This window comes from Oncorhynchus nerka, unplaced genomic scaffold, assembly GCF_034236695.1.
Source record: "Oncorhynchus nerka isolate Pitt River unplaced genomic scaffold, Oner_Uvic_2.0 unplaced_scaffold_1102, whole genome shotgun sequence".
Taxonomy (NCBI): Eukaryota; Metazoa; Chordata; class Actinopteri; order Salmoniformes; family Salmonidae; genus Oncorhynchus; species Oncorhynchus nerka.
In genome coordinates, this window is record NW_027040216.1 from 20,161 (window position 1) to 41,222 (window position 21,062).

Here is a 21,062-nt window from a genome sequence, read left to right on the forward strand (position 1 = left end):
CCCTGTATATAGCCTCCACATTGACTCTGTACCGTAATACCCTGTATATAGCCTCCACATTGACTCTGTACCGGTACCCCCTGTATATAGCCTCCACATTGACTCTGTACCGTAACACCCTGTATATAGCCTCCACATTGACACGGCACTTGTTGTATTCGGCGCATGTGACATATGATTTGATCTACTGTACAGTATCTAGGGTTAGATCTACTATACAGTACCTGAGCTTTGTGCTAATGTTTACTTGCACATATTATGCAGTGTCTGTATTTCCCATCTGCCCATTTCCCAGGTTTTCCAGCGTCTGTCTGTCTGTCTGCTTTATGTAACAGAAGAGCTCCATGTCACTGGGCAGCAGGCAGGTTAACAATGACCTCCATGTCACTGGGCAGCAGGCAGGTTAACAATGACCTCCATGTCACTGGGCAGCAGGCAGGTTAACAATGACCTCCATGTCACTGTTCATCCTGCTTTGTAGTGGATTGGAGAGGGGGAAAAAGATACCGCTATTTCTCCTCTGGGCAGATGGATGGAGCAATATTATTATTCATATTATATATTTTTTATTAATATTCACGTTTTTATTGTTATTATTATTCAACCTACAAAAAAAATAATTTAATTTATGTAATAATAAAAAGAGTCAATCAAAACTGAAGGAAAAAACAAAAAACAAAACAAACTTAAGTCTCAAGCTAGGATTACATTTGCGGAATATATCTGAGAAACAGAATATTTAATTACTACGATGTTTGACAATATATTTTCCGTGTAATAGGTTTACTTACTGCTATAGCTGTATTGAAAAGTAAAATGACTGAAGTATGTTGTGACAGTGGCTTTAGTCTCAGTCCCTTCCTCAGTACTATCCTAATGCAGCAGAATAGAAACGGTAGGCTATATTGCCTTCCTGTTTCTAAAATGGTCTGCTCTCCTCTTGCTCTGTAGAGCAATCTGCTTCTTTATAGCTTTTGTAGTGATTCATATGTTGATGATGTAAAGAATATTTGCTGGTCTGTGGTGAGTAATGAGGAGCAACCAGACGCTGCTGGTCTGTGGTGAGTAATGAGGAGCAACCAGATGCTGCTGGTCTGTGGTGTGTAATGAGGAGCAACCAGACGCTGCTAATGAGGAGCAACCAGACGCTCTGTGGTCTGTGAGTGTGTAATGAGGAGCAACCAGACGCTGCTGGTCTGTGGTGTGAGGAGCAACCAGAAATGAGGAGCAACCAGACGCTGCTGGTCTGTGGTGTGTAATGAGGAGCAACCAGACGCTGCTGGTCTGTGGTGAGTAATGAGGAGCAACCAGACGCTGCTGGTCTGTGGTGTGTAATGAGGAGCAACCAGACGCTGCTGGTCTGTGGTGTGTAATGAGGAGCAACCAGACGCTGCTGGTCTGTGGTGAGTAATGAGGAGCAACCAGACGCTGCTGGTCTGTGGTGAGTAATGAGGAGCAACCAGACGCTGCTGGTCTGTGGTCTGTAATGAGGAGCAACCAGACGCTGCTGGTCTGTGGTGTGTAATGAGGAGCAACCAGACGCTGCTGGTCTGTGGTCTGTAATGAGGAGCAACCATACGCTGCTGGTCTGTGGTGTGTAATGAGGAGCAACCAGACGCTGCTGGTCTGTGGTGTGTAATGAGGAGCAACCAGACGCTGCTGGTCTGTGGTGTGTAATGAGGAGCAACCAGACGCTGCTGGTCTGTGGTGTGTAATGAGGAGCAACCAGACGCTGCACTTGACGCATTTATGAAATTGCTTATTCCAGTTACTAATAAGCATGAACCCATTAAGAAAATGATTGTAAAAACTGTTAAATCCCTGTGGATTGATGAGGAATTGAAAAATTGTATGGTTGAGAGGAATGAGGCAAAAGGTATTGCAATTAAGTCTGGCAGCCCAACTGATTGGCAAATGTACTGCAAATTAAGAAGTGATGTGACGAAACTAAATAAAAAGAAACCATACTATGAAACAAAGATGAATGATAGTAAAAAGCTTTGGAGCACCTTATTAAATTACATTTTGGGGGAAAAAAGCCAACACGGCTCCATCATTCATTGAATCAGATGGTTAATTTATCACAAAACCCACTGATATTGCCAACTACTTCAATTATTTTTTTTCATTGGCAAGATTAGCAAACTTAGGGATGACATGCCAGCAACAAACGCTGACACTACACATCCAAGTATATCTGACCAAATTATGGAATACAAGAACTGTACATTTGAGTTCAGTAAAGTCTGTGGAAGAGGTGAAAAAAATCATTGTTGTCTATCAACAATGACAAGCCACCGGTGTCTGACAATCAGGATGGAAAATGTTTGAGGATAATAGTGGACGATATTGCCACTCCTATTTGCCACATCTTCAATTTAAGCGTGTGCCCTCAGGCAGGGTAGTCTAGTGGTTAGAGCGTTGGACTAGTAACCGGAAGGTTGTGAGTTCAAACCCCCGAGCTGACAAGGTACAACTCTGTCGTTCTGCCCCTGAACAGGCAGTTAACCAACTGTTCCTAGGCCGTCATTGAAAATAAGAATGTGTTCTTAACTGACTTGCCTAGTTAAATAAAGGTAAAAAAAAAAGGCCTGGAGGTATGCGAAAGTCATTCCGCTACCTAAGAATAGTAAAGCCCCTTGACTGGCTCAAATAGCCGACCAATCAGCCTGTAAACTTCTGGGGAAAATGGTGTTTTACCAGATACAATGCTAACAGACTTTCAGCACGCATATAGGGAAGGACATTTAACAACTGATGATTGGCTGAGAGAAATTGATGATAAAAAGATTGTGGGGCTGTCTTCAGTGCAGCTTTTGACATTATCGATCATAGTCTGCTAATTGAAAAACGCATGTGTTATGGCTTTACACCCCCTGCTATAATGTGGATAAAGAGTTACCTGTCTAACAGAACACAGAGGGTGTTATGGCTTTACACCCCCTGCTATAATGTGGATGAAGAGTTACCTGTCTAACAGAACACAGAGGGTGTTATGGCTTTACACCCCCTGCTATAATGTGGATAAAGAGTGACCTGTCTAACAGAACACAGAGGGTGTTATGGCTTTACACCCCCTGCTATAATGTGGATAAAGAGTTACCTGTCTAACAGAACACAGAGGGTGTTATGGCTTTACACCCCCTGCTATAATGTGGATAAAGAGTTACCTGTCTAACAGAACACAGAGGGTGTTATGGCTTTACACCCCCTGCTATATTGTGGATAAAGAGTTACCTGTCTAACAGAACACACAGGGTGTTCTTTAATGGAAGCCTCTCAAACATAATCCAGGTAGAATCAGGTATTCCCCAGGGCAGCTGTTTAGGCCCCTTGCATTTTCATTCTTTACTAATGACATGCCACTGGCTTTGAGTAAAGCCAGTGTGTCTATGTATAGAGATGACTCAACACTAACATAAGCTACTACAGGTAAATGACTGCAACACTAACACTATCCCCAGCTACTACAGCGACTGAAATGACTGCAACACTTATACCGTCAGCTACTACAGCGACAAATGACTGCAACACTCAACACTTCTTTACTGAAATGACTGCCACTCAACACTTGTCAGCTAAAGCCACTGAAATGACTGCAACACTCAACACTATGTATACTACAGCGACTGAAATGACTGCAACACTCAACACTATACACGTCAGCTACTACAGCGACTGAAATGACTGCAACACTCAACACTATACACGTCAGCTACTACAGCGACTGAAATGACTGCAACACTCAACAAAGAGCTGCAGTTACTTTCAGAGTGGGTGGCAAGCAATAAATTAGTCCTAAATATTTCCAAAACTAAAATCATTGTATTTGGGACAAATCATTCACTAAACCCTAAACCTAAACTACATCTTGTAATGAATAATGTGGAAATTGAGCAAATTGAGGAGACTAAACTTCTTGGATTAACCCTGGATTGTAAAACTGTCATGGTCAAAACATATTGATGTAGTAGTAGCTAAGATGGGGAGAAGTCTGTCCATAATAAAGCGATGCTCTGCCTTCTTAACACTATCAACAAGGCAGGTCCTACAGGTCCTAGTTTCTACCTTAACAACACTATCAACAAGGCAGGTCCTACAGGCCCTAGTTTCTACCTTCTTAACAACATTATCAACAAGGCAGGTCCAACAGGCCCTAGTTTCTACCTTCTTAACAACACTATCAACAAGGCAGGTCCTACAGGCCCTAGTTTCTACCTTCTTAACAACACTATCAACAAGGCAGGTCCTACAGGCCCTAGTTTCTACCTTCTTAACAACACTATCAACAAGGCAGGTTCTACAGGTCCTAGTTTCTACCTTAACAACACTATCAACAAGGCAGGTCCTACAGGCCCTAGTTTCTACCTTCTTAACAGCACTATCAACAAGGCAGGTCCTAGTTTCTACCTTCTTAACAACACTATCAACAAGGCAGGTCCTACAGGCCCTAGTTTCTACCTTCTTAACAACACTATCAACAAGGCAGGTCCTACAGGCCCTAGTTTCTACCTTCTTAACAACACTATCAACAAGGCAGGTCCTACAGGCCCTAGTTTCTACCTTCTTAACAACACTATCAACAAGGCAGGTCCTACAGGCCCTAGGTTTTGTCATACCTGGACTACTTACTGTTCAGTCATGTGGTCAGGTGCCACAAAGAGAGACTTAGGAGAATTGCAATTGACTCAGAACAGGGCAGCACGGCTGGCCCTAAAATTACACGGATGAGCTAATATTAATGACGTGCAAGTCAATCTCTCCTGGCTCAAAGGGGAAGAGAGATTGACTACTTGTTTTTGTAAGAAGTGTTGACATGTTGAATGTACAAAGCTGTTTGTTTAAACCACACAGTACTACATAGAGCCATGACTACATGGAACTCTATTCCACAGTACTACATAGAGCCATGACTACATGGAACTCTATTCCACAGTACTACATAGAGCCATGACTACATGGAACTCTATTCCACAGTACAACAAGAGCCATGACTACATGGAACTCTATTCCAACAGTACTACATAGAGCCATGACTACATGGAACTCTATTCCACAGTACTACATAGAGCCATGACTACATGGAACTCTATTCCACAGTACTACATAGAGCCATGACTACATGGAACTCTATTCCACAGTACTACATAGAGCCATGACTACATGGAACTCTATTCCACAGTACTACATAGAGCCCTGACTACAGGCCCTACTCTATTCCACAGTACTACATAGAGCCATGACTACATGGAACTCTATTCCAACAGTACTACATAGAGCCAGGACCTACAGGAACTCTATTCCACAGTACTACATAGAGCCATGACTACATGGAACTCTATTCCACAGTACTACATAGAGGTCCTGACTACATGGAACTCTATTCCACAGTACTACATAGAGCCAGGACTACATGGAACTCTATTCACAGTACTACATAGAGCCATGACTACATGGAACTCTATTCCACAGTACTACATAGAGCCAAGACTACGTGGAACTCTATTCCACACCTGGTACTACATAGAGCCATGACTACATGGAACTCTATTCCACAGTACTACATAGAGCCCTGACTTCATGGAACTCTATTCCACAGTACTACATAGAGCCATGACTACATGGAACTCTATTCCACAGTACTACATAGAGCCATGACTACATGGAACTCTATTCCACAGTACTACATAGAGCCCTTGACTACTGGAACTCTATTCCACAGTACTACATAGAGCCATGACTACATGGAACTCTATTCCACAGTACTACATAGAGCCATGACTACATGGAACTCTATTCCACAGTACTACATAGAGCCATGACTACATGGAACTCTATTCCACAGTACTACATAGAGCCATGACTACATGGAACTCTATTCCACAGTACTACATAGAGCCATGACTACATGGAACTCTATTCCACAGTACTACATAGAGCCATGACTACATGGAACTCTATTCCACAGTACTACATAGAGCCATGACTACATGGAACTCTATTCCACAGTACTACATAGAGCCATGACTACATGGAACTCTATTCCACAGTACTACATAGAGCCATGACTACATGGAACTCTATTCCACAGTACTACATAGAGCCATGACTACATGGAACTCTATTCCACAGTACTACATAGAGCCATGACTACATGGAACTCTATTCCACAGTACTACATAGAGCCATGACTACATGGAACTCTATTCCACAGTACTACATAGAGCCATGACTACATGGAACTCTATTCCACAGTACTACATAGAGCCATGACTACATGGAACTCTATTCCACAGTACTACATAGAGCCATGACTACATGGAACTCTATTCCACAGTACTACATAGAGCCATGACTACATGGAACTCTATTCCACAGTACTACATAGAGCCATGACTACATGGAACTCTATTCCACAGTACTACATAGAGCCATGACTACATGGAACTCTATTCCACAGTACTACATAGAGCCATGACTACATGGAACTCTATTCCACAGTACTACATAGAGCCATGACTACATGGAACTCTATTCCACAGTACTACATAGAGCCATGACTACATGGAACTCTATTCCACAGTACTACATAGAGCCATGACTACATGGAACTCTATTCCACAGTACTACATAGAGCCATGACTACATGGAACTCTATTCCACAGTACTACATAGAGCCATGACTACATGGAACTCTATTCCACAGTACTACATAGAGCCATGACTACATGGAACTCTATTCCACAGTACTACATAGAGCCATGACTACATGGAACTCTATTCCACAGTACTACATAGAGCCATGACTACATGGAACTCTATTCCACAGTACTACATAGAGCCATGACTACATGGAACTCTATTCCACAGTACTACATAGAGCCATGACTACATGGAACTCTATTCCACAGTACTACATAGAGCCATGACTACATGGAACTCTATTCCACAGTACTACATAGAGCCATGACTACATGGAACTCTATTCCACAGTACTACATAGAGCCATGACTACATGGAACTCTATTCCACAGTACTACATAGAGCCATGACTACATGGAACTCTATTCCACAGTACTACATAGAGCCATGACTACATGGAACTCTATTCCACAGTACTACATAGAGCCATGACTACATGGAACTCTATTCCACAGTACTACATAGAGCCATGACTACATGGAACTCTATTCCACAGTACTACATAGAGCCATGACTACATGGAACTCTATTCCACAGTACTACATAGAGCCATGACTACATGGAACTCTATTCCACAGTACTACATAGAGCCATGACTACATGGAACTCTATTCCACAGTACTACATAGAGCCATGACTACATGGAACTCTATTCCACAGTACTACATAGAGCCATGACTACATGGAACTCTATTCCACAGTACTACATAGAGCCATGACTACATGGAACTCTATTCCACAGTACTACATAGAGCCATGACTACATGGAACTCTATTCCACAGTACTACATAGAGCCATGACTACATGGAACTCTATTCCACAGTACTACATAGAGCCATGACTACATGGAACTCTATTCCACAGTAACTGACAGCAGAGAATCAGATTTAAAAACAGGTAAAAATACACCTGATGGAACAGGGACTACATAGAGCCATGACTGCAATGAATGTATTCCACAGTTTTAAAAAGAGCCATGACTACATGGAACTCTATTCCACAATAAATACAAATACCTATCAGACCATGATACAGGAACTCTCAATTCCACAGTTTACATAGAGCCATGACTACTGGAACTAGGGTCAGAGCCATGATACCATGGTAACAGCAGGGGTCTTTGACCACTCTCCTCTTGTTCTGTTGAGAAATCTGATGCTTTTGAGCTGCTTACCTATCATATTATCAGATTCCAACACCTACAGTTACATAGAGCCATGACCCACAATCCCTTCTATTTCAGGTACTACATAGAGCCTGTTGGCTAGCAGTGAGAAGACTGCTGTTCCTGAATGTTCAGGTACTAAAGTGTTTTTCTGTTGGCTAGCAGTGGAACTGCTGTTCCTGAATGTTCAGGTAGTAATAGAGTTTTTCTGTTGACTAGCAGTGGAACTCTATTCCAAGTACTACATAGAGCCATTGACTACATGGAACTCTATTCCACAGTACTAAATAGAGCCATGACTACATGCTGTGACCTGAACTCTATTCCACAGTACTACATGAGAGCCATGACCTGAATGTTCAGGTAGTAACTGTTTTCTGTTGGCTAGCAGTGAGACAGACATGCTGTGACCTGAATGTTCAGGTAGTAAAGCCTGTTGGCTAGCATGAGAACTGCTATTCCTGACAGTAGTACATAGTTGGCCATGAGACAGACATGCTGTGACCTGAATGTTCACAGTAGTAATAGAGCCATGACTAGCATGGAACTCTGTTCCACAGTACTACATAGAGCCATTGGCTACATGAGAACTGCTATTCCTGACAGTTCTAGTAGAGTTTTTCTGTTGGCTACATGGAACTGCTGTTCCTGAATGTTCAGGTAGTAAAGTGTTTTTCTGTTGGCTAGCAGTGAGACAGACATGCTGTGACCTGAATGTTCAGGTAGTAATAGAGTTTTCTGTTGGCTAGCAGTGGAACTGCTGTGACCTGAATGTTCAGGTAGTAATGGAACTCTATTGCTACAGTGAGACAGACATGCTGTGACCTGAATGTTCAGGGAACTGTTTTCTGTTGGCTACAGTGAGACTACATAGAGCCTGAATGTTCATGGAACTGTTTTCTGTTGGCACAGTACTACATGCTGAGCCTGAATACATGGAACTGTTTTCTGTTGGCTAGCATAGACAGACATGCTGTGACCTGACATGTAGTAACTGTTTTTCTGTTGGCACAGTAGACAGACATGCTGTGACTGAATGTTCAGGTAGAACTGTTTTCCTAGCAGTGAGACAGAGAGCCATGACTGAATGTTCATGGAAAGTCTATTCCTACAGTAGACACATGCTGAGACCATGAATGTTCATGGAAAGTGTCTGTTCCTACAGTAGACAGACATGCTGTGACCATGAATGTTCATGTAGTCTAACTCTTTTCTGTTGGCTACAGTGAGACAGACATGCTGTGACCTGAATGTTCAGGTAGTAAAGTGTTTTTCTGTTGGCTAGCAGTGAGACAGACATGCTGTGACCTGAATGTTCAGGTAGTAAAGTGTTTTTCTGTTGGCCATGACTACATGGAACCTGAATGTTCACAGTAAAGTACATTGAGCATGAGACTGCTGGAACCTATTCCACAGTACTACATGAGAGCCATGACTACATGGAACTCTGAATGTTCCACAGTACTACTGTTGGCCATGACTACATGGAACTCTGATGTTCAGGTAGTAACTGATGCAGCAGTAGAATCAGATTTAAAAACAGGTAAAAATACACCTGATGGAACAGGTAGTAACGTAGTGTTTTCAATAGCTGCAATGAATGCTGTGACCTGAATGTTTTAAAAATGGTAAAGTGTTTTCTGTTGGCTAGCAGTGAGATCATAATGACATGCTGTGACCTAATGTTCAGGTAGTCAATGTTTTTACTGTTTCTAGCCTGAGCAGACATGCTGTGACTACTGCTAGGGTCAGGCAGCCTGGATACCATGGTAACAGCAGGGGTCTTTGACCACTCTCCTCTTGTTCTGTTGAGAAATCTGTTGGCTAGCAGTGAGACAGACATGCTTACCTGATATTATCAGGTTCCAACACCTATTTCAGTTGGCTAGCAGTGAGACAGACAATCCCTTCTAATGTTCAGGTAGTAAAGTGTTTTTCTGTTGGCTAGCAGTGAGACAGACATGCTGTGACCTGAATGTTCAGGTAGTAAAGTGTTTTTCTGTTGGCTAGCAGTGAGACAGACATGCTGTGACCTGAATGTTCAGGTAGTAAAGTGTTTTTCTGTTGGCTAGCAGTGAGACAGACATGCTGTGACCTTAATGTTCAGGTAGTAAAGTGTTTTTCTGTTGGCTAGCAGTGAGACAGACATGCTGTGACCTGAATGTTCAGGTAGTAAAGTGTTTTTCTGTTGGCTAGCAGTGAGACAGACATGCTGTGACCTGAATGTTCAGGTTGTGGCTGATGCTTTGATTTACATTGGAATGTGTTTGATGCTCAGTGGTGACAGAAATAGACTCGTCCTCGTGACATTTGAAAAAGCCCTGTATACAGAGGAAACAGCAGTCAAACAAATAGCATATCAGTATTGAAGTGTTATTGACGTTGCTGAAAAATTTAGGTTTTAAACAGTTCAACAGTGTTTGTCTCTCTGACCTGTCCTTTGTTGCTGTCTAACCTGTCCTGTCTTGTTCTCTGACCTGTCTTGTTCTCTGAGCTGACCTGTGTTGTTCTCTGAGCTGTCCTGTCTTGTTCTCTGAGCTGTCCTGTCTTGTTCTCTGAGCTGTCCTGTCTTGTTCTCTGAGCTTACCTGTCTTGTTCTCTGACCTGTCTTGTTCTCTGACCTGTCTTGTTCTCTGAGCTGACCTGTGTTCTCTGAGCTGTCCTGTCTTGTTCTCTGAGCTGACCTGTCTTGTTCTCTGAGCTGACCTGTCTTGTTCTCTGAGCTGTCCTATCTTGTTCTCTGAGCTGACCTGTCCTATCTTGTTCTCTGAGCTGACCTGTCCTGTCTTGTTCTGTGTGCTGACCTGTCTTGTTCTCTGAGCTGACCTGTCTTGTTCTCTGAGCTGACCTGTCTTGTTCTCTGAGCTGACCTGTCTTGTTCTCTGAGCTGACCTGTCTTGTTCTCTGAGCTGACCTGTCTTGTTCTCTGAGCTGACCTGTCTTGTTCTCTGAGCTGACCTGTCTTGTTCTCTGAGCTGACCTGTCTTGTTCTCTGAGCTGACCTGTGTTTGCTGTCTGACCTGTCTTGTTCTCTGAGCTGACCTGTCTTGTTCTCTGAGCTGTCTTGTTCTCTGAGCTGACCTGTCTTGTTCTCTGAGCTGACCTGTCTTGTTCTCTAACCTGTCCTGTCTTGTTCTTTGTCCTGTCTTGCAACATTGCCCTAAAAAATGTGTGTTCTATAGGCGTTAGATGTCGTTCTGATAGTGTTGCTGTTTCTCTGTCCTGCAGGGATCAGGATCTGGCTGAGGCCCTGGACTCTGGAGGCTCTGACCTGGAGCTAGAGATGGACATACAGGGGAGCTGGGGTTGGGGGAGGGCTGGGGCTGGGGGGGGGCGGGGGCTGGATGGGGAAGAGGCCGGGGAGGTTATTCGAGTCCAGGAGCTACCAGCCCAGCAGAGAGCCAAGCTGTGGAAGGTGAGCGAGGTCAGGGTTCGTGGGTTCGGCCTACCGTAACAGAGGGGGAGGAATTAGACTAGGGATAGAATGGGAGGGGGTCAGAGGGTGAGGGGGTGGGGGTGGTCAGGGTGAGGGACTAGGGAGGGGGTGGTCAGGGTGAGGGACTGAGGGACTAGGGGGGCGGTCAGGGTGAGGGACTAGGGAGGGGGCGGTCAGGGTGAGGGACTAGGGAGGTGGTCAGGTGAGGGACTAGGGAGGGGCGGTCAGGGTGAGGGACTAGGGAGGGGGTGGTGAGGGACTAGGGAGGGGCGGTCAGGGTGAGGGACTAGGGAGGTGGCGGTCAGGGACTAGGGAGGGGTGGTTAGGGTGAGGGACTAGGGAGGGGGCGGTGAGGGACTAGGGAGGGGGTGGTCAGGGTGAGGGACTAGGGAGGGGTGGTCAGGGTGAGGGACTAGGGAGGGGGTGGTCAGGGTGAGGGACTAGGGAGGGGTGGTCGGTGAGGGACTAGGGAGGGGGGTGGTGAGGGACTAGGGAGGGGTGGTCAGGGTGAGGGACTAGGGAGGGGTGGTCAGGGTGAGGGACTAGGGAGGGGGCGGTCAGGGTGAGGGACTAGGGAGGGGGTTGGGGACATTTCCATGTCTGAAATGTGCTGTATAAATAAAGCTGGATTTGATTTGATTAGGGATGAGTTGGGACTAAGGAAGGGGATGGGGGGTCAGAGGGTAAGGGACTAGGGAAGGAGTGTGACTAGGGAGGGGGCTACCAACTGACGATCTGGTCCTGTCTGTCAGCTACCAACTGACTATCTGGTCCTGTCTGTCAGCTACCAACTGACGATCTGGTCCTGTCTGTCAGCTACCAACTGACGATCTGGTCCTGTCTGTCAGCTACCAACTGACGATCTGGTCCTGTCTGTCAGCTACCAACTGACGATCTGGTCCTGTCTGTCAGCTACCAACTGACGATCTGGTCCTGTCTGTCAGCTACCAACTGACGATCTGGTCCTGTCTGTCAGCTACCAACTGACGGTGCTGTCTGTCAGCTACCAACTGACGATCTGATCCGGTCTGTCAGCTACCAACTGACGATCTGATCCGGTCTGTCAGCTACCAACTGACGATCGATCTGGTCCGGTCTGTCAGCTACCAACTGACGATCTGGTCCTGTCTGTCAGCTACCAACTGACGATCTGGTCCTGTCTGTCAGCTACCAACTGACGATCTGGTCCTGTCTGTCAGCTACCAACTGACGATCTGGTGCTGTCTGTCAGCTACCAACTGACGATCTGGTCCTGTCTGTCATCTGGTCCCTGTCTGTCAGCTACCAACTGACGATCTAGTCCTGTCTGTCAGCTACCAACTGACGATCTGGTCCTGTCTGTCAGCTACCAACTGACGATCTGGTCCTGTCTGTCAGCTACCAACTGACGATCTGGTCCTGTCTGTCAGCTACCAACTGACGATCTGGTGCTGTCTGTCAGCTACCAACTGACGATCTGGTCCAGTCTGTCAGCTACTAACTAGTTGGTGTGTTTTGTCAGATTGCGCTGAATGTGGCAGGTAAAGGAGACAGTCTGTCCTCGTGGGATGGAGTCCTGGATCTTCCAGAACAGAACCTTATACACACCCGCTGCCAGCAGCTCATTGGTGAGTGACTGTTACATACAGTATCTATGTTATATATATATATACAGTACCAGTCAAAGGTTTGGACACACCGACTCATTCAAGGTCCAGGGATGTTACTATTTTCTACATTGTAGAATAATAGTGAAGACATCAACACTATGAAATAACACATATGGAATCATGTAGTAACCAAAAAAGTGTTAAACAAATCAAAATATATTTCAGATTCTTCAAAATAGCCACCCGTTGCCTTGATAACAGCTTTGCACACGCTTGGCATTCTCTCAACCAGCTTTACCTGGAATACTTTTCCAACAGTCTTGAAGGAGTTCCCACATATGCTGAGCACATGTTTTCTGCGGTCCAACTCACCCCAAGCCATCTCAATTGGGTTGAGGTTTGGTGATTGTGGATGCCAGGTCATCTAATGCAGCACACCATCACTCTCCTTCTTGGTCAAATAGCCCTTACACAGCCTGTGTTGGAGGTGTGTTGGTTCATTGTCCTGTCAAAAAACAAATGATAGTCCCACTAACCCCAAACCAGATGGGATGGTGTATCACTGCAGAATGCTGTGGTACCCATGGTGGTTAAGATAAATAAATAAACATAAATATGGATTGTATTTACAATGGTGTTTGTTCTTCACTGGTTGCCCTTGTTTTGTGGCAATAGGTCACACATCTTGCTGCTGTGATGGCACACTGTGGTATTTCACCCAGTAGATATGGGAGCTTATCAAAAACGGGTTTTCAAATTCATTGTGGATCTGTGAAATATGTGTCTCTAATATGGTCATACATTTGGCAGGAAGTTAGGAAGTGCAGCTCAGTTTCCACCTCATTTTGTGGGCAGTGAGCACATAGCCTGTCTTCTCTTGAGAGCCAGGTCTGTCTACGGCGGCCTTTCTCAATTGCAAGTCTATGCTCACTGAGTCTGTACATAGTCAAAGCTTTCCTTAATTTTGGGTCAGTCACAATGGTCAGGTATTCTGTCACTGTGTACTCTCTGTTTAGGGCCAAATAGCATTCTTCTTTGCTCTGTTTTTTTGTTGATTATTTTCAGTGTGTCAAATAGTTATCTTGTTGTTTTCTCATGATTTTGTTGGATCTAAATGTGTTTCTGTCCTGGGGGTCTGTTTGTGTTTGGGAACAGAGCCCCAGGACAAGCTTGCTTAGGGATCTCTTCTCCAGGTTCATCTCTCTGTGGGTGGGAATCACTTCCTTTTAGGTGGTTGTAGAATTTAGTGGCTCTTTTCTGGATTTTGATAATTTTGACTGTCGTTTCTCTTTGCTTATTTGAGCTGTTCTTGCCATAATATGGACTTGGTCTTTTACTAAATAGGGCTATCTTCTGTATACCACCCCTATCTTGTCACAACACAACTGATTGGCTCAAATGCATAAAGAAGGAAAGAAATTCCACAAATTAACTTTGAAGAAGGCACACCTGTTAATTGAAATGTATTCCAGGTGACTACCTCATGAAGCTGGTTGAGAGAATGCAAAGAGTGTGCAAAGCTGTCATCAAGGCAAAGGGTGGCTACTTTGAAGAATCTCAAATATAAAATATATTTTGATTTGTTTAGCACTTTTTTTGGTTACTACATGATTCCATATGTGTTATTTCATAGTTTTGATGTCTAAACTATTATTCTACAATGTAGAAAATAGTAAAAAATAAAGAAAAACCCTGTAATGAGTAAGTGTCCAAACCTTTGATTGGTACTGTATATACTGTGCCTACGGAAAGTGTTCAGACCCCTAGACTTTTTGCACATTTTGTTACATTACAGCCTTATTCTAAAATGGATTAAATAGTTTTTCCCCCCTCATCAATCTACACACAATACCACATAATGACAAAGCAAAAACTTTTTTTTATTTTTAACATTTTTGCTAAATTATAATAAATAAATATAACATTTTACATAAGTATTCCAAACCTTTTACTCAGTACTTTGTTGAAGCACTTTTGGCAGCGATTACAGCCATGAGTCTTCTTGGGTATGATGCTACAAGGTTGGCACACCTGTATTTGGGGAGTTTCTCCCATTCTCTGAAGATCCTCTCAAACTCCGTCAGGTTGGATGGGGAGTGTCGCTGCACAGCTATTTTCAGGTCTCATGTGAATCCAGAGCATCCCAAACATGCTCAATGAGTGACATGTCTGGTGAGTATGCAGGTCATGGAAGAACTGGGACATTTTCAGCTTCCAGGAATTGTGTCCAGATCCTTGTGTGACATGGAGCTGTGCATTATCATGCTGAAACATGAGGTGATGGTGGTGGATGAATGGTACAACAACGGGCCTCAGGATCTCGTCACGGTATCTCTGTGCATTCAAATTGCCAACGATAAAATGCAATTGTGTTTGTTGTCTTTAGCTTATGCCTGCCCATACCATAACCCCCCCCCACCCCACCACCATGGTGCACTCTGTTCACAACGTTGACATCAGCAAACTGCCCGCCCACACGACGCCTGCGGTTGTGAGGCAGATGTACAGCCGAAGGAGGCGGCTTATGGTAGAGAAATTAACATTAAATTATCTTACAACCGCTCTGGAGGATATTCTTGCAGTCAGCATGCCAATTGCACGCTCCCTCAAAAGGAGACATCTGTGGTATTGTTTAATCAGCTTCTTGATATTACCACATCTGTCAGGTGGATAGATTATCTTGGAAAAGGAGAAATGCTCACTAACAGGGATGTAAACAAATTTGTGCACATTTTGAAATAAGCTTTTTGTGCGTATGGAACATTTCTGGCATCTTTTATTTCAGCTCATGAAACATGGGACCAACACTTTACATTTTTGTTCAGTGTATATTATATTCTACCTGCCCTGCTCAAGACAATTCATAGGATGGATAATTCTTTGTCTTGCATAGCTCGGTCAGTAATGCTCTCTTCTGTGGCTCTGTCAGTAATGCTCTCTTCTGTGGCTCTGTCAGTAATGCTCTCTTCTGTAGCTCTGTCACAATGCTCTCTTCTGTGGCTCGGTCAGTAATGCTCTCTTCTGTAGCTCGGTCAGTAATGCTCTCTTCTGTGGCTCGGTCAGTAATGCTCTCTTCTGTGGCTCTGTCAGTAATGCTCTCTTCTGTGGCTCTGTCAGTAATGCTCTCTTCTGTGGCTCTGTCAGTAATGCTCTCTTCTGTTGCTCGGTCAGTAATGCTCTCTTCTGTTGCTCGGTCAGTAATGCTCTCTTCTGTGGCTCGGTCACAATGCTCTCTTCTGTGGCTCTGTCAGTAATGCTCTCTTCTGTGGCTCGGTCAGTAATGCTCTCTTCTGTGGCTCGGTCAGTAATGCTCTCTTCTGTGGCTCGGTCAGTAATGCTCTCTTCTGTGGCTCTGTCAGTAATGCTCTCTTCTGTTGCTCGGTCAGTAATGCTCTCTTCTGTAGCTCTGTCAGTAATGCTCTCTTCTGTAGCTCGGTCAGTAATGCTCTCTTCTGTAGCTCTGTCAGTAATGCTCTCTTCTGTGGCTCGGTCAGTAATGCTCTCTTCTGTGGCTCTGTCAGTAATGCTCTCTTCTGTGGCTCTGTCAGTAATGCTCTCTTCTGTGGCTCTGTCAGTAATGCTCTCTTCTGTTGCTGTGTAATGCTCTCTTCTGTTGCTCGGTCAGTAATGCAGTCACAATGCTCTCTTCTGTGGCTCTGTCAGTAATGCTCTCTTCTGTGGCTCGGTCAGTAATGCTCTCTTCTGTGGCTCGGTCAGTAATGCTCTCTTCTGTGGCTCGGTCAGTAATGCTCTCTTCTGTGGCTCGGTCACAATGCTCTCTTCTGTGGCTCTGTCAGTAATGCTCTCTTCTGTAGCTCGGTCAGTAATGCTCTCTTCTGTAGCTCTGTCAGTAATGCTCTCTTCTGTTGCTCGGTCAGTAATGCTCTCTTCTGTAGCTCTGTCAGTAATGCTCTCTTCTGTTGCTCGGTCAGTAATGCTCTCTTCTGTAGCTCTGTCAGTAATGCTCTCTTCTGTTGCTCGGTCAGTAATGCTCTCTTCTGTAGCTCTGTCAGTAATGCTCTCTTCTGTGGCTCGGTCAGTAATGCTCTCTTCTGTGGCTCGGTCAGTAATGTTGAGAATAGACAATAGAAACACAAGTCCAAACACAAGCTGGGTTCTCATACAGTTTGGGTCTTATGCAGAAACTGTCAGCTGTCATCAGCTTTGCACAGTCCTTTCTCTGCCTGATAGCAGGGCGGGTTAGGCAGCAGAACTGACATGGAGACTGCTCCAGGGCTCAGCCCAGAAAAGGCAGCCCTTCATGGGGCACTGAGCCCAGGAAAACCCCAGGCCTTACCTCCGGGAGTAGGCCAGCACATGGTACCACAGTGAAGAGACACAAACTGAGGGAGAGAATGTTCTAGTGGGTTGGAGAATCAATCCTGAGACCTTTCTTTGGCTAGTATCTTATTTCAATCCATTTCTACAAGACACATTTGCTTGAAAGGTTCTCTGCTGGCTAGGGGCCATATGTATCCAGTATTAGGGTGGGATGGCTGATCTACCATCAGGCCCCCCCTGTCCATGTCATCTGATCTAGGATCAGGTCCCCCCTGTCCATGTCATCTGATCTAGGATCAGGTCCCCCCTGTACATGTCATCTGATCTAGGATCAGGTCCCCCCTGTCCATGTCATCTGATCTAGGATCAGGTCCCCCCTGTCCATGTCATCTGATCTAGGATCAGGTCCCCCCTGTACATGTCATCTGATCTAGGATCAGGTCCCCCCCCTGTCCATGTCATCTTATTCATTCTGATCTAGGATCAGGTCCCCCCCCCCCCCATGTCATCTTATTCATAATGATCTAGGATCAGGTCCCCCATGTCATCTTATTCATAATGATCTAGGATCAGGTCCCCCCCATGTCATCTTATTCATAATGATCTAGGATCAGCCCCCCATGTCATCTTATTCATAATGATGTCTAATCCTAGATCAGCTCCTACTCTGAGGCTTGATGCATATGACTCCAGGATGATTTTTCTGAACTCTGTTTCCATGCTGTCTTTGTCCTGACAGTGAGGCTAAGTGTAAGGACCTGTAACCTCTGACCCTGTGTCTCTACTTCCTGTCTCCAGACCAGCTGGGGTGCGTTGCGGAGGAGGAGGGGCGTGACATGGTTTCTGACGTAGAGTCTGTCATCACGTTCTACTGTAAGTCCCGAAACATCACCTTCACCCCTGACCTCTCCTGGCCACACCTCCTCAAACCCCTGCTGGGCCTGCAGCTGCCTCGTTCCGATCTCTACAACTGCTTCTACGCCATCATGAATAAATATATCCCACGGTGAGACACACACCTCTACAATAGATATATACCACGGACAGACACACACCTCTACAATAGATATATACCACGGACAGACACACACCTCTACAATAGATATATACCACGGACAGACACCTCTACAATAGATATATACCACGGACAGACACACCTCTACAATAGATATATACCACGGACAGACACACACCTCTACAATAGATATATACCACGGACAGACACACACCTCTACAATAGATATATACCACGGACAGACACACACCTCTACAATAGATATATACCACGGACAGACACACACCTCTACAATAGATATATACCACGGACAGACACACACCTCTACAATAGATATATACCACGGACAGACACACCTCTACAATAGATATATACCACGGTGAGACACACACCTCTACAATAGATATATACCACGGACAGACACACACCTCTACAATAGATATATACCACGGACAGACACACCTCTACAATAGATATATACCACGGACAGACACACACCTCTACAATAGATATATACCACGGACAGACACACACCTCTACAATAGATATATACCACGGACAGACACACACCTCTACAATAGATATATACACGGACAGACACACACCTCTACAATAGATATATACCACGGACAGACACACACACCTCTACAATAGATATATACTCTCTACAATAGATATATACCACGGACAGACACACACCTCTACAATAGATATATACCACGGACACACACCTCTACAATAGATATATACCACGGACAGACACACACCTCTACAATAGATATATACCACGGACAGACACACACCTCTACAATAGATATATACCACGGACAGACACACACCTCTACAATAGATATATACCACGGACAGACACACACCTCTACAATAGATATATACCACGGACAGACACACACCTCTACAATAGATATATACCACGGACAGACACACCTCTACAATAGATATATACCACGGACAGACACACCTCTACAATAGATATATACAGACACACACCTCTACAATAGATATATACCACGGACAGACACACACCTCTACAATAGATATATACCACGGACAGACACACACCTCTACAATAGATATATACCACGGACAGACACACCTCTACAATAGATATATACCACGGACAGACACACACCTCTACAATAGATATATACCACGGACAGACACACACCTCTACAATAGATATATACCACGGACAGACACACCTCTACAATAGATATATACCACGGACAGACACACACCTCTACAATAGATATATACCACGGACAGACACACCTCTACAATAGATATATACCACGGACAGACACACACCTCTACAATAGATATATACCACGGACAGACACACCTCTACACCACGGACAATAGATATATACCACGGACAGACACACTACAATAGATATATACCACGGACAGACACACACCTCTACAATAGATATATACCACGGACAGACACACACCTCTACAATAGATATATACCACGGACAGACACACACCTCTATATACCACGGACAATAGAATAGATATACCACGGACAGACACACACCTCTACAATAGATATATACCACGGACAGACACACCTCTACAATAGATATATACCACGGACAGACACACACCTCTACAATAGATATATACCACGGACAGACACACCTCTACAATAGATATATACCACGGACAGACACACACTCTACAATAGATACCATCTACCACGGACAGACACACACCTCTACAATAGATATATACCACGGACAGACACACACCTCTACAATAGATATATACCACGGACAGACACACACCTCTACAATAGATATATACCACGGACAGACACACCTCTACAATAGATATATACCACGGACAGACACACACCTCTACAATAGATATATACCACGGACAGACACACACCTCTACAATAGATATATACCACGGACAGACACACACCTCTACAATAGATATATACCACGGACAGACACCTCTACAATAGATATATACCACGGACAGACACCTCTACAATAGATATATACCACGGACAGACACACACCTCTACAATAGATATATACCACGGACAGACACACACCTCTACAATAGATATATACCACGGACAGACACACCTCTACAATAGATATATACCACGGACAGACACACCTCTACAATAGATATATACCACGGACAGACACACACCTCTACAATAGATATATACCACGGACAGACACACACCTCTACAATAGATATATACCACGGACAGACACACACCTCTACAATAGATATATACCACGGACAGACACACCTCTACAATAGATAGATATATACCACGGACAGACACACACCTCTACAATAGATATATACCACGGACAGACACACACCTCTACAATAGATATATACCACGGACAGACACACACCTCTACAATAGATATATACCACGGACAGACACACACCTCTACAATAGATATATACCACGGACAGACACACACCTCTACAATAGATATATACCACGGACAGACACACACCTCTACAATAGATATATACCACGGACAGACACACACCTCTACAATAGCTATATACCACGGACAGACACACACCTCTACAATAGATATATACCACGGACAGACACCTCTACAATAGATATATACCACGGACACACACCTCTACAATAGATATATACCACGGACAGACACACACCTCTACAATAGATATATACCACGGACAGACACACCTCTACAATAGATATATACCACGGTGAGACACACACCTCTACAATAGATATATACCACGGACAGACACACACCTCTACAATAGATATATACCACGGACAGACACACACCTCTACAATAGATATATACCACGGACAGACACACACCTCTACA

The 21,062-nt window shown here is 44.3% G+C and overlaps 1 protein-coding gene across 1 annotated transcript in view; it reads left to right on the forward strand.

The window, feature by feature from the left end:
- Nucleotides 1-10,966: 10,966 nt before the first annotated feature.
- The window catches only part of tbc1d23 (TBC1 domain family, member 23), a gene marked incomplete at its 5' end in the record, with an annotated part of 70,478 nt that continues 60,382 nt past the window's right edge, over nt 10,967-21,062 (forward strand). Inside the window, 3 exons of the mRNA XM_065016172.1 lie at nt 10,967-11,283; nt 12,806-12,911; nt 17,973-18,180. Of these exons, the coding sequence (XP_064872244.1) occupies nt 10,967-11,283; nt 12,806-12,911; nt 17,973-18,180 (631 nt within the window). The remainder of the gene's footprint in view (nt 11,284-12,805; nt 12,912-17,972; nt 18,181-21,062) is intronic.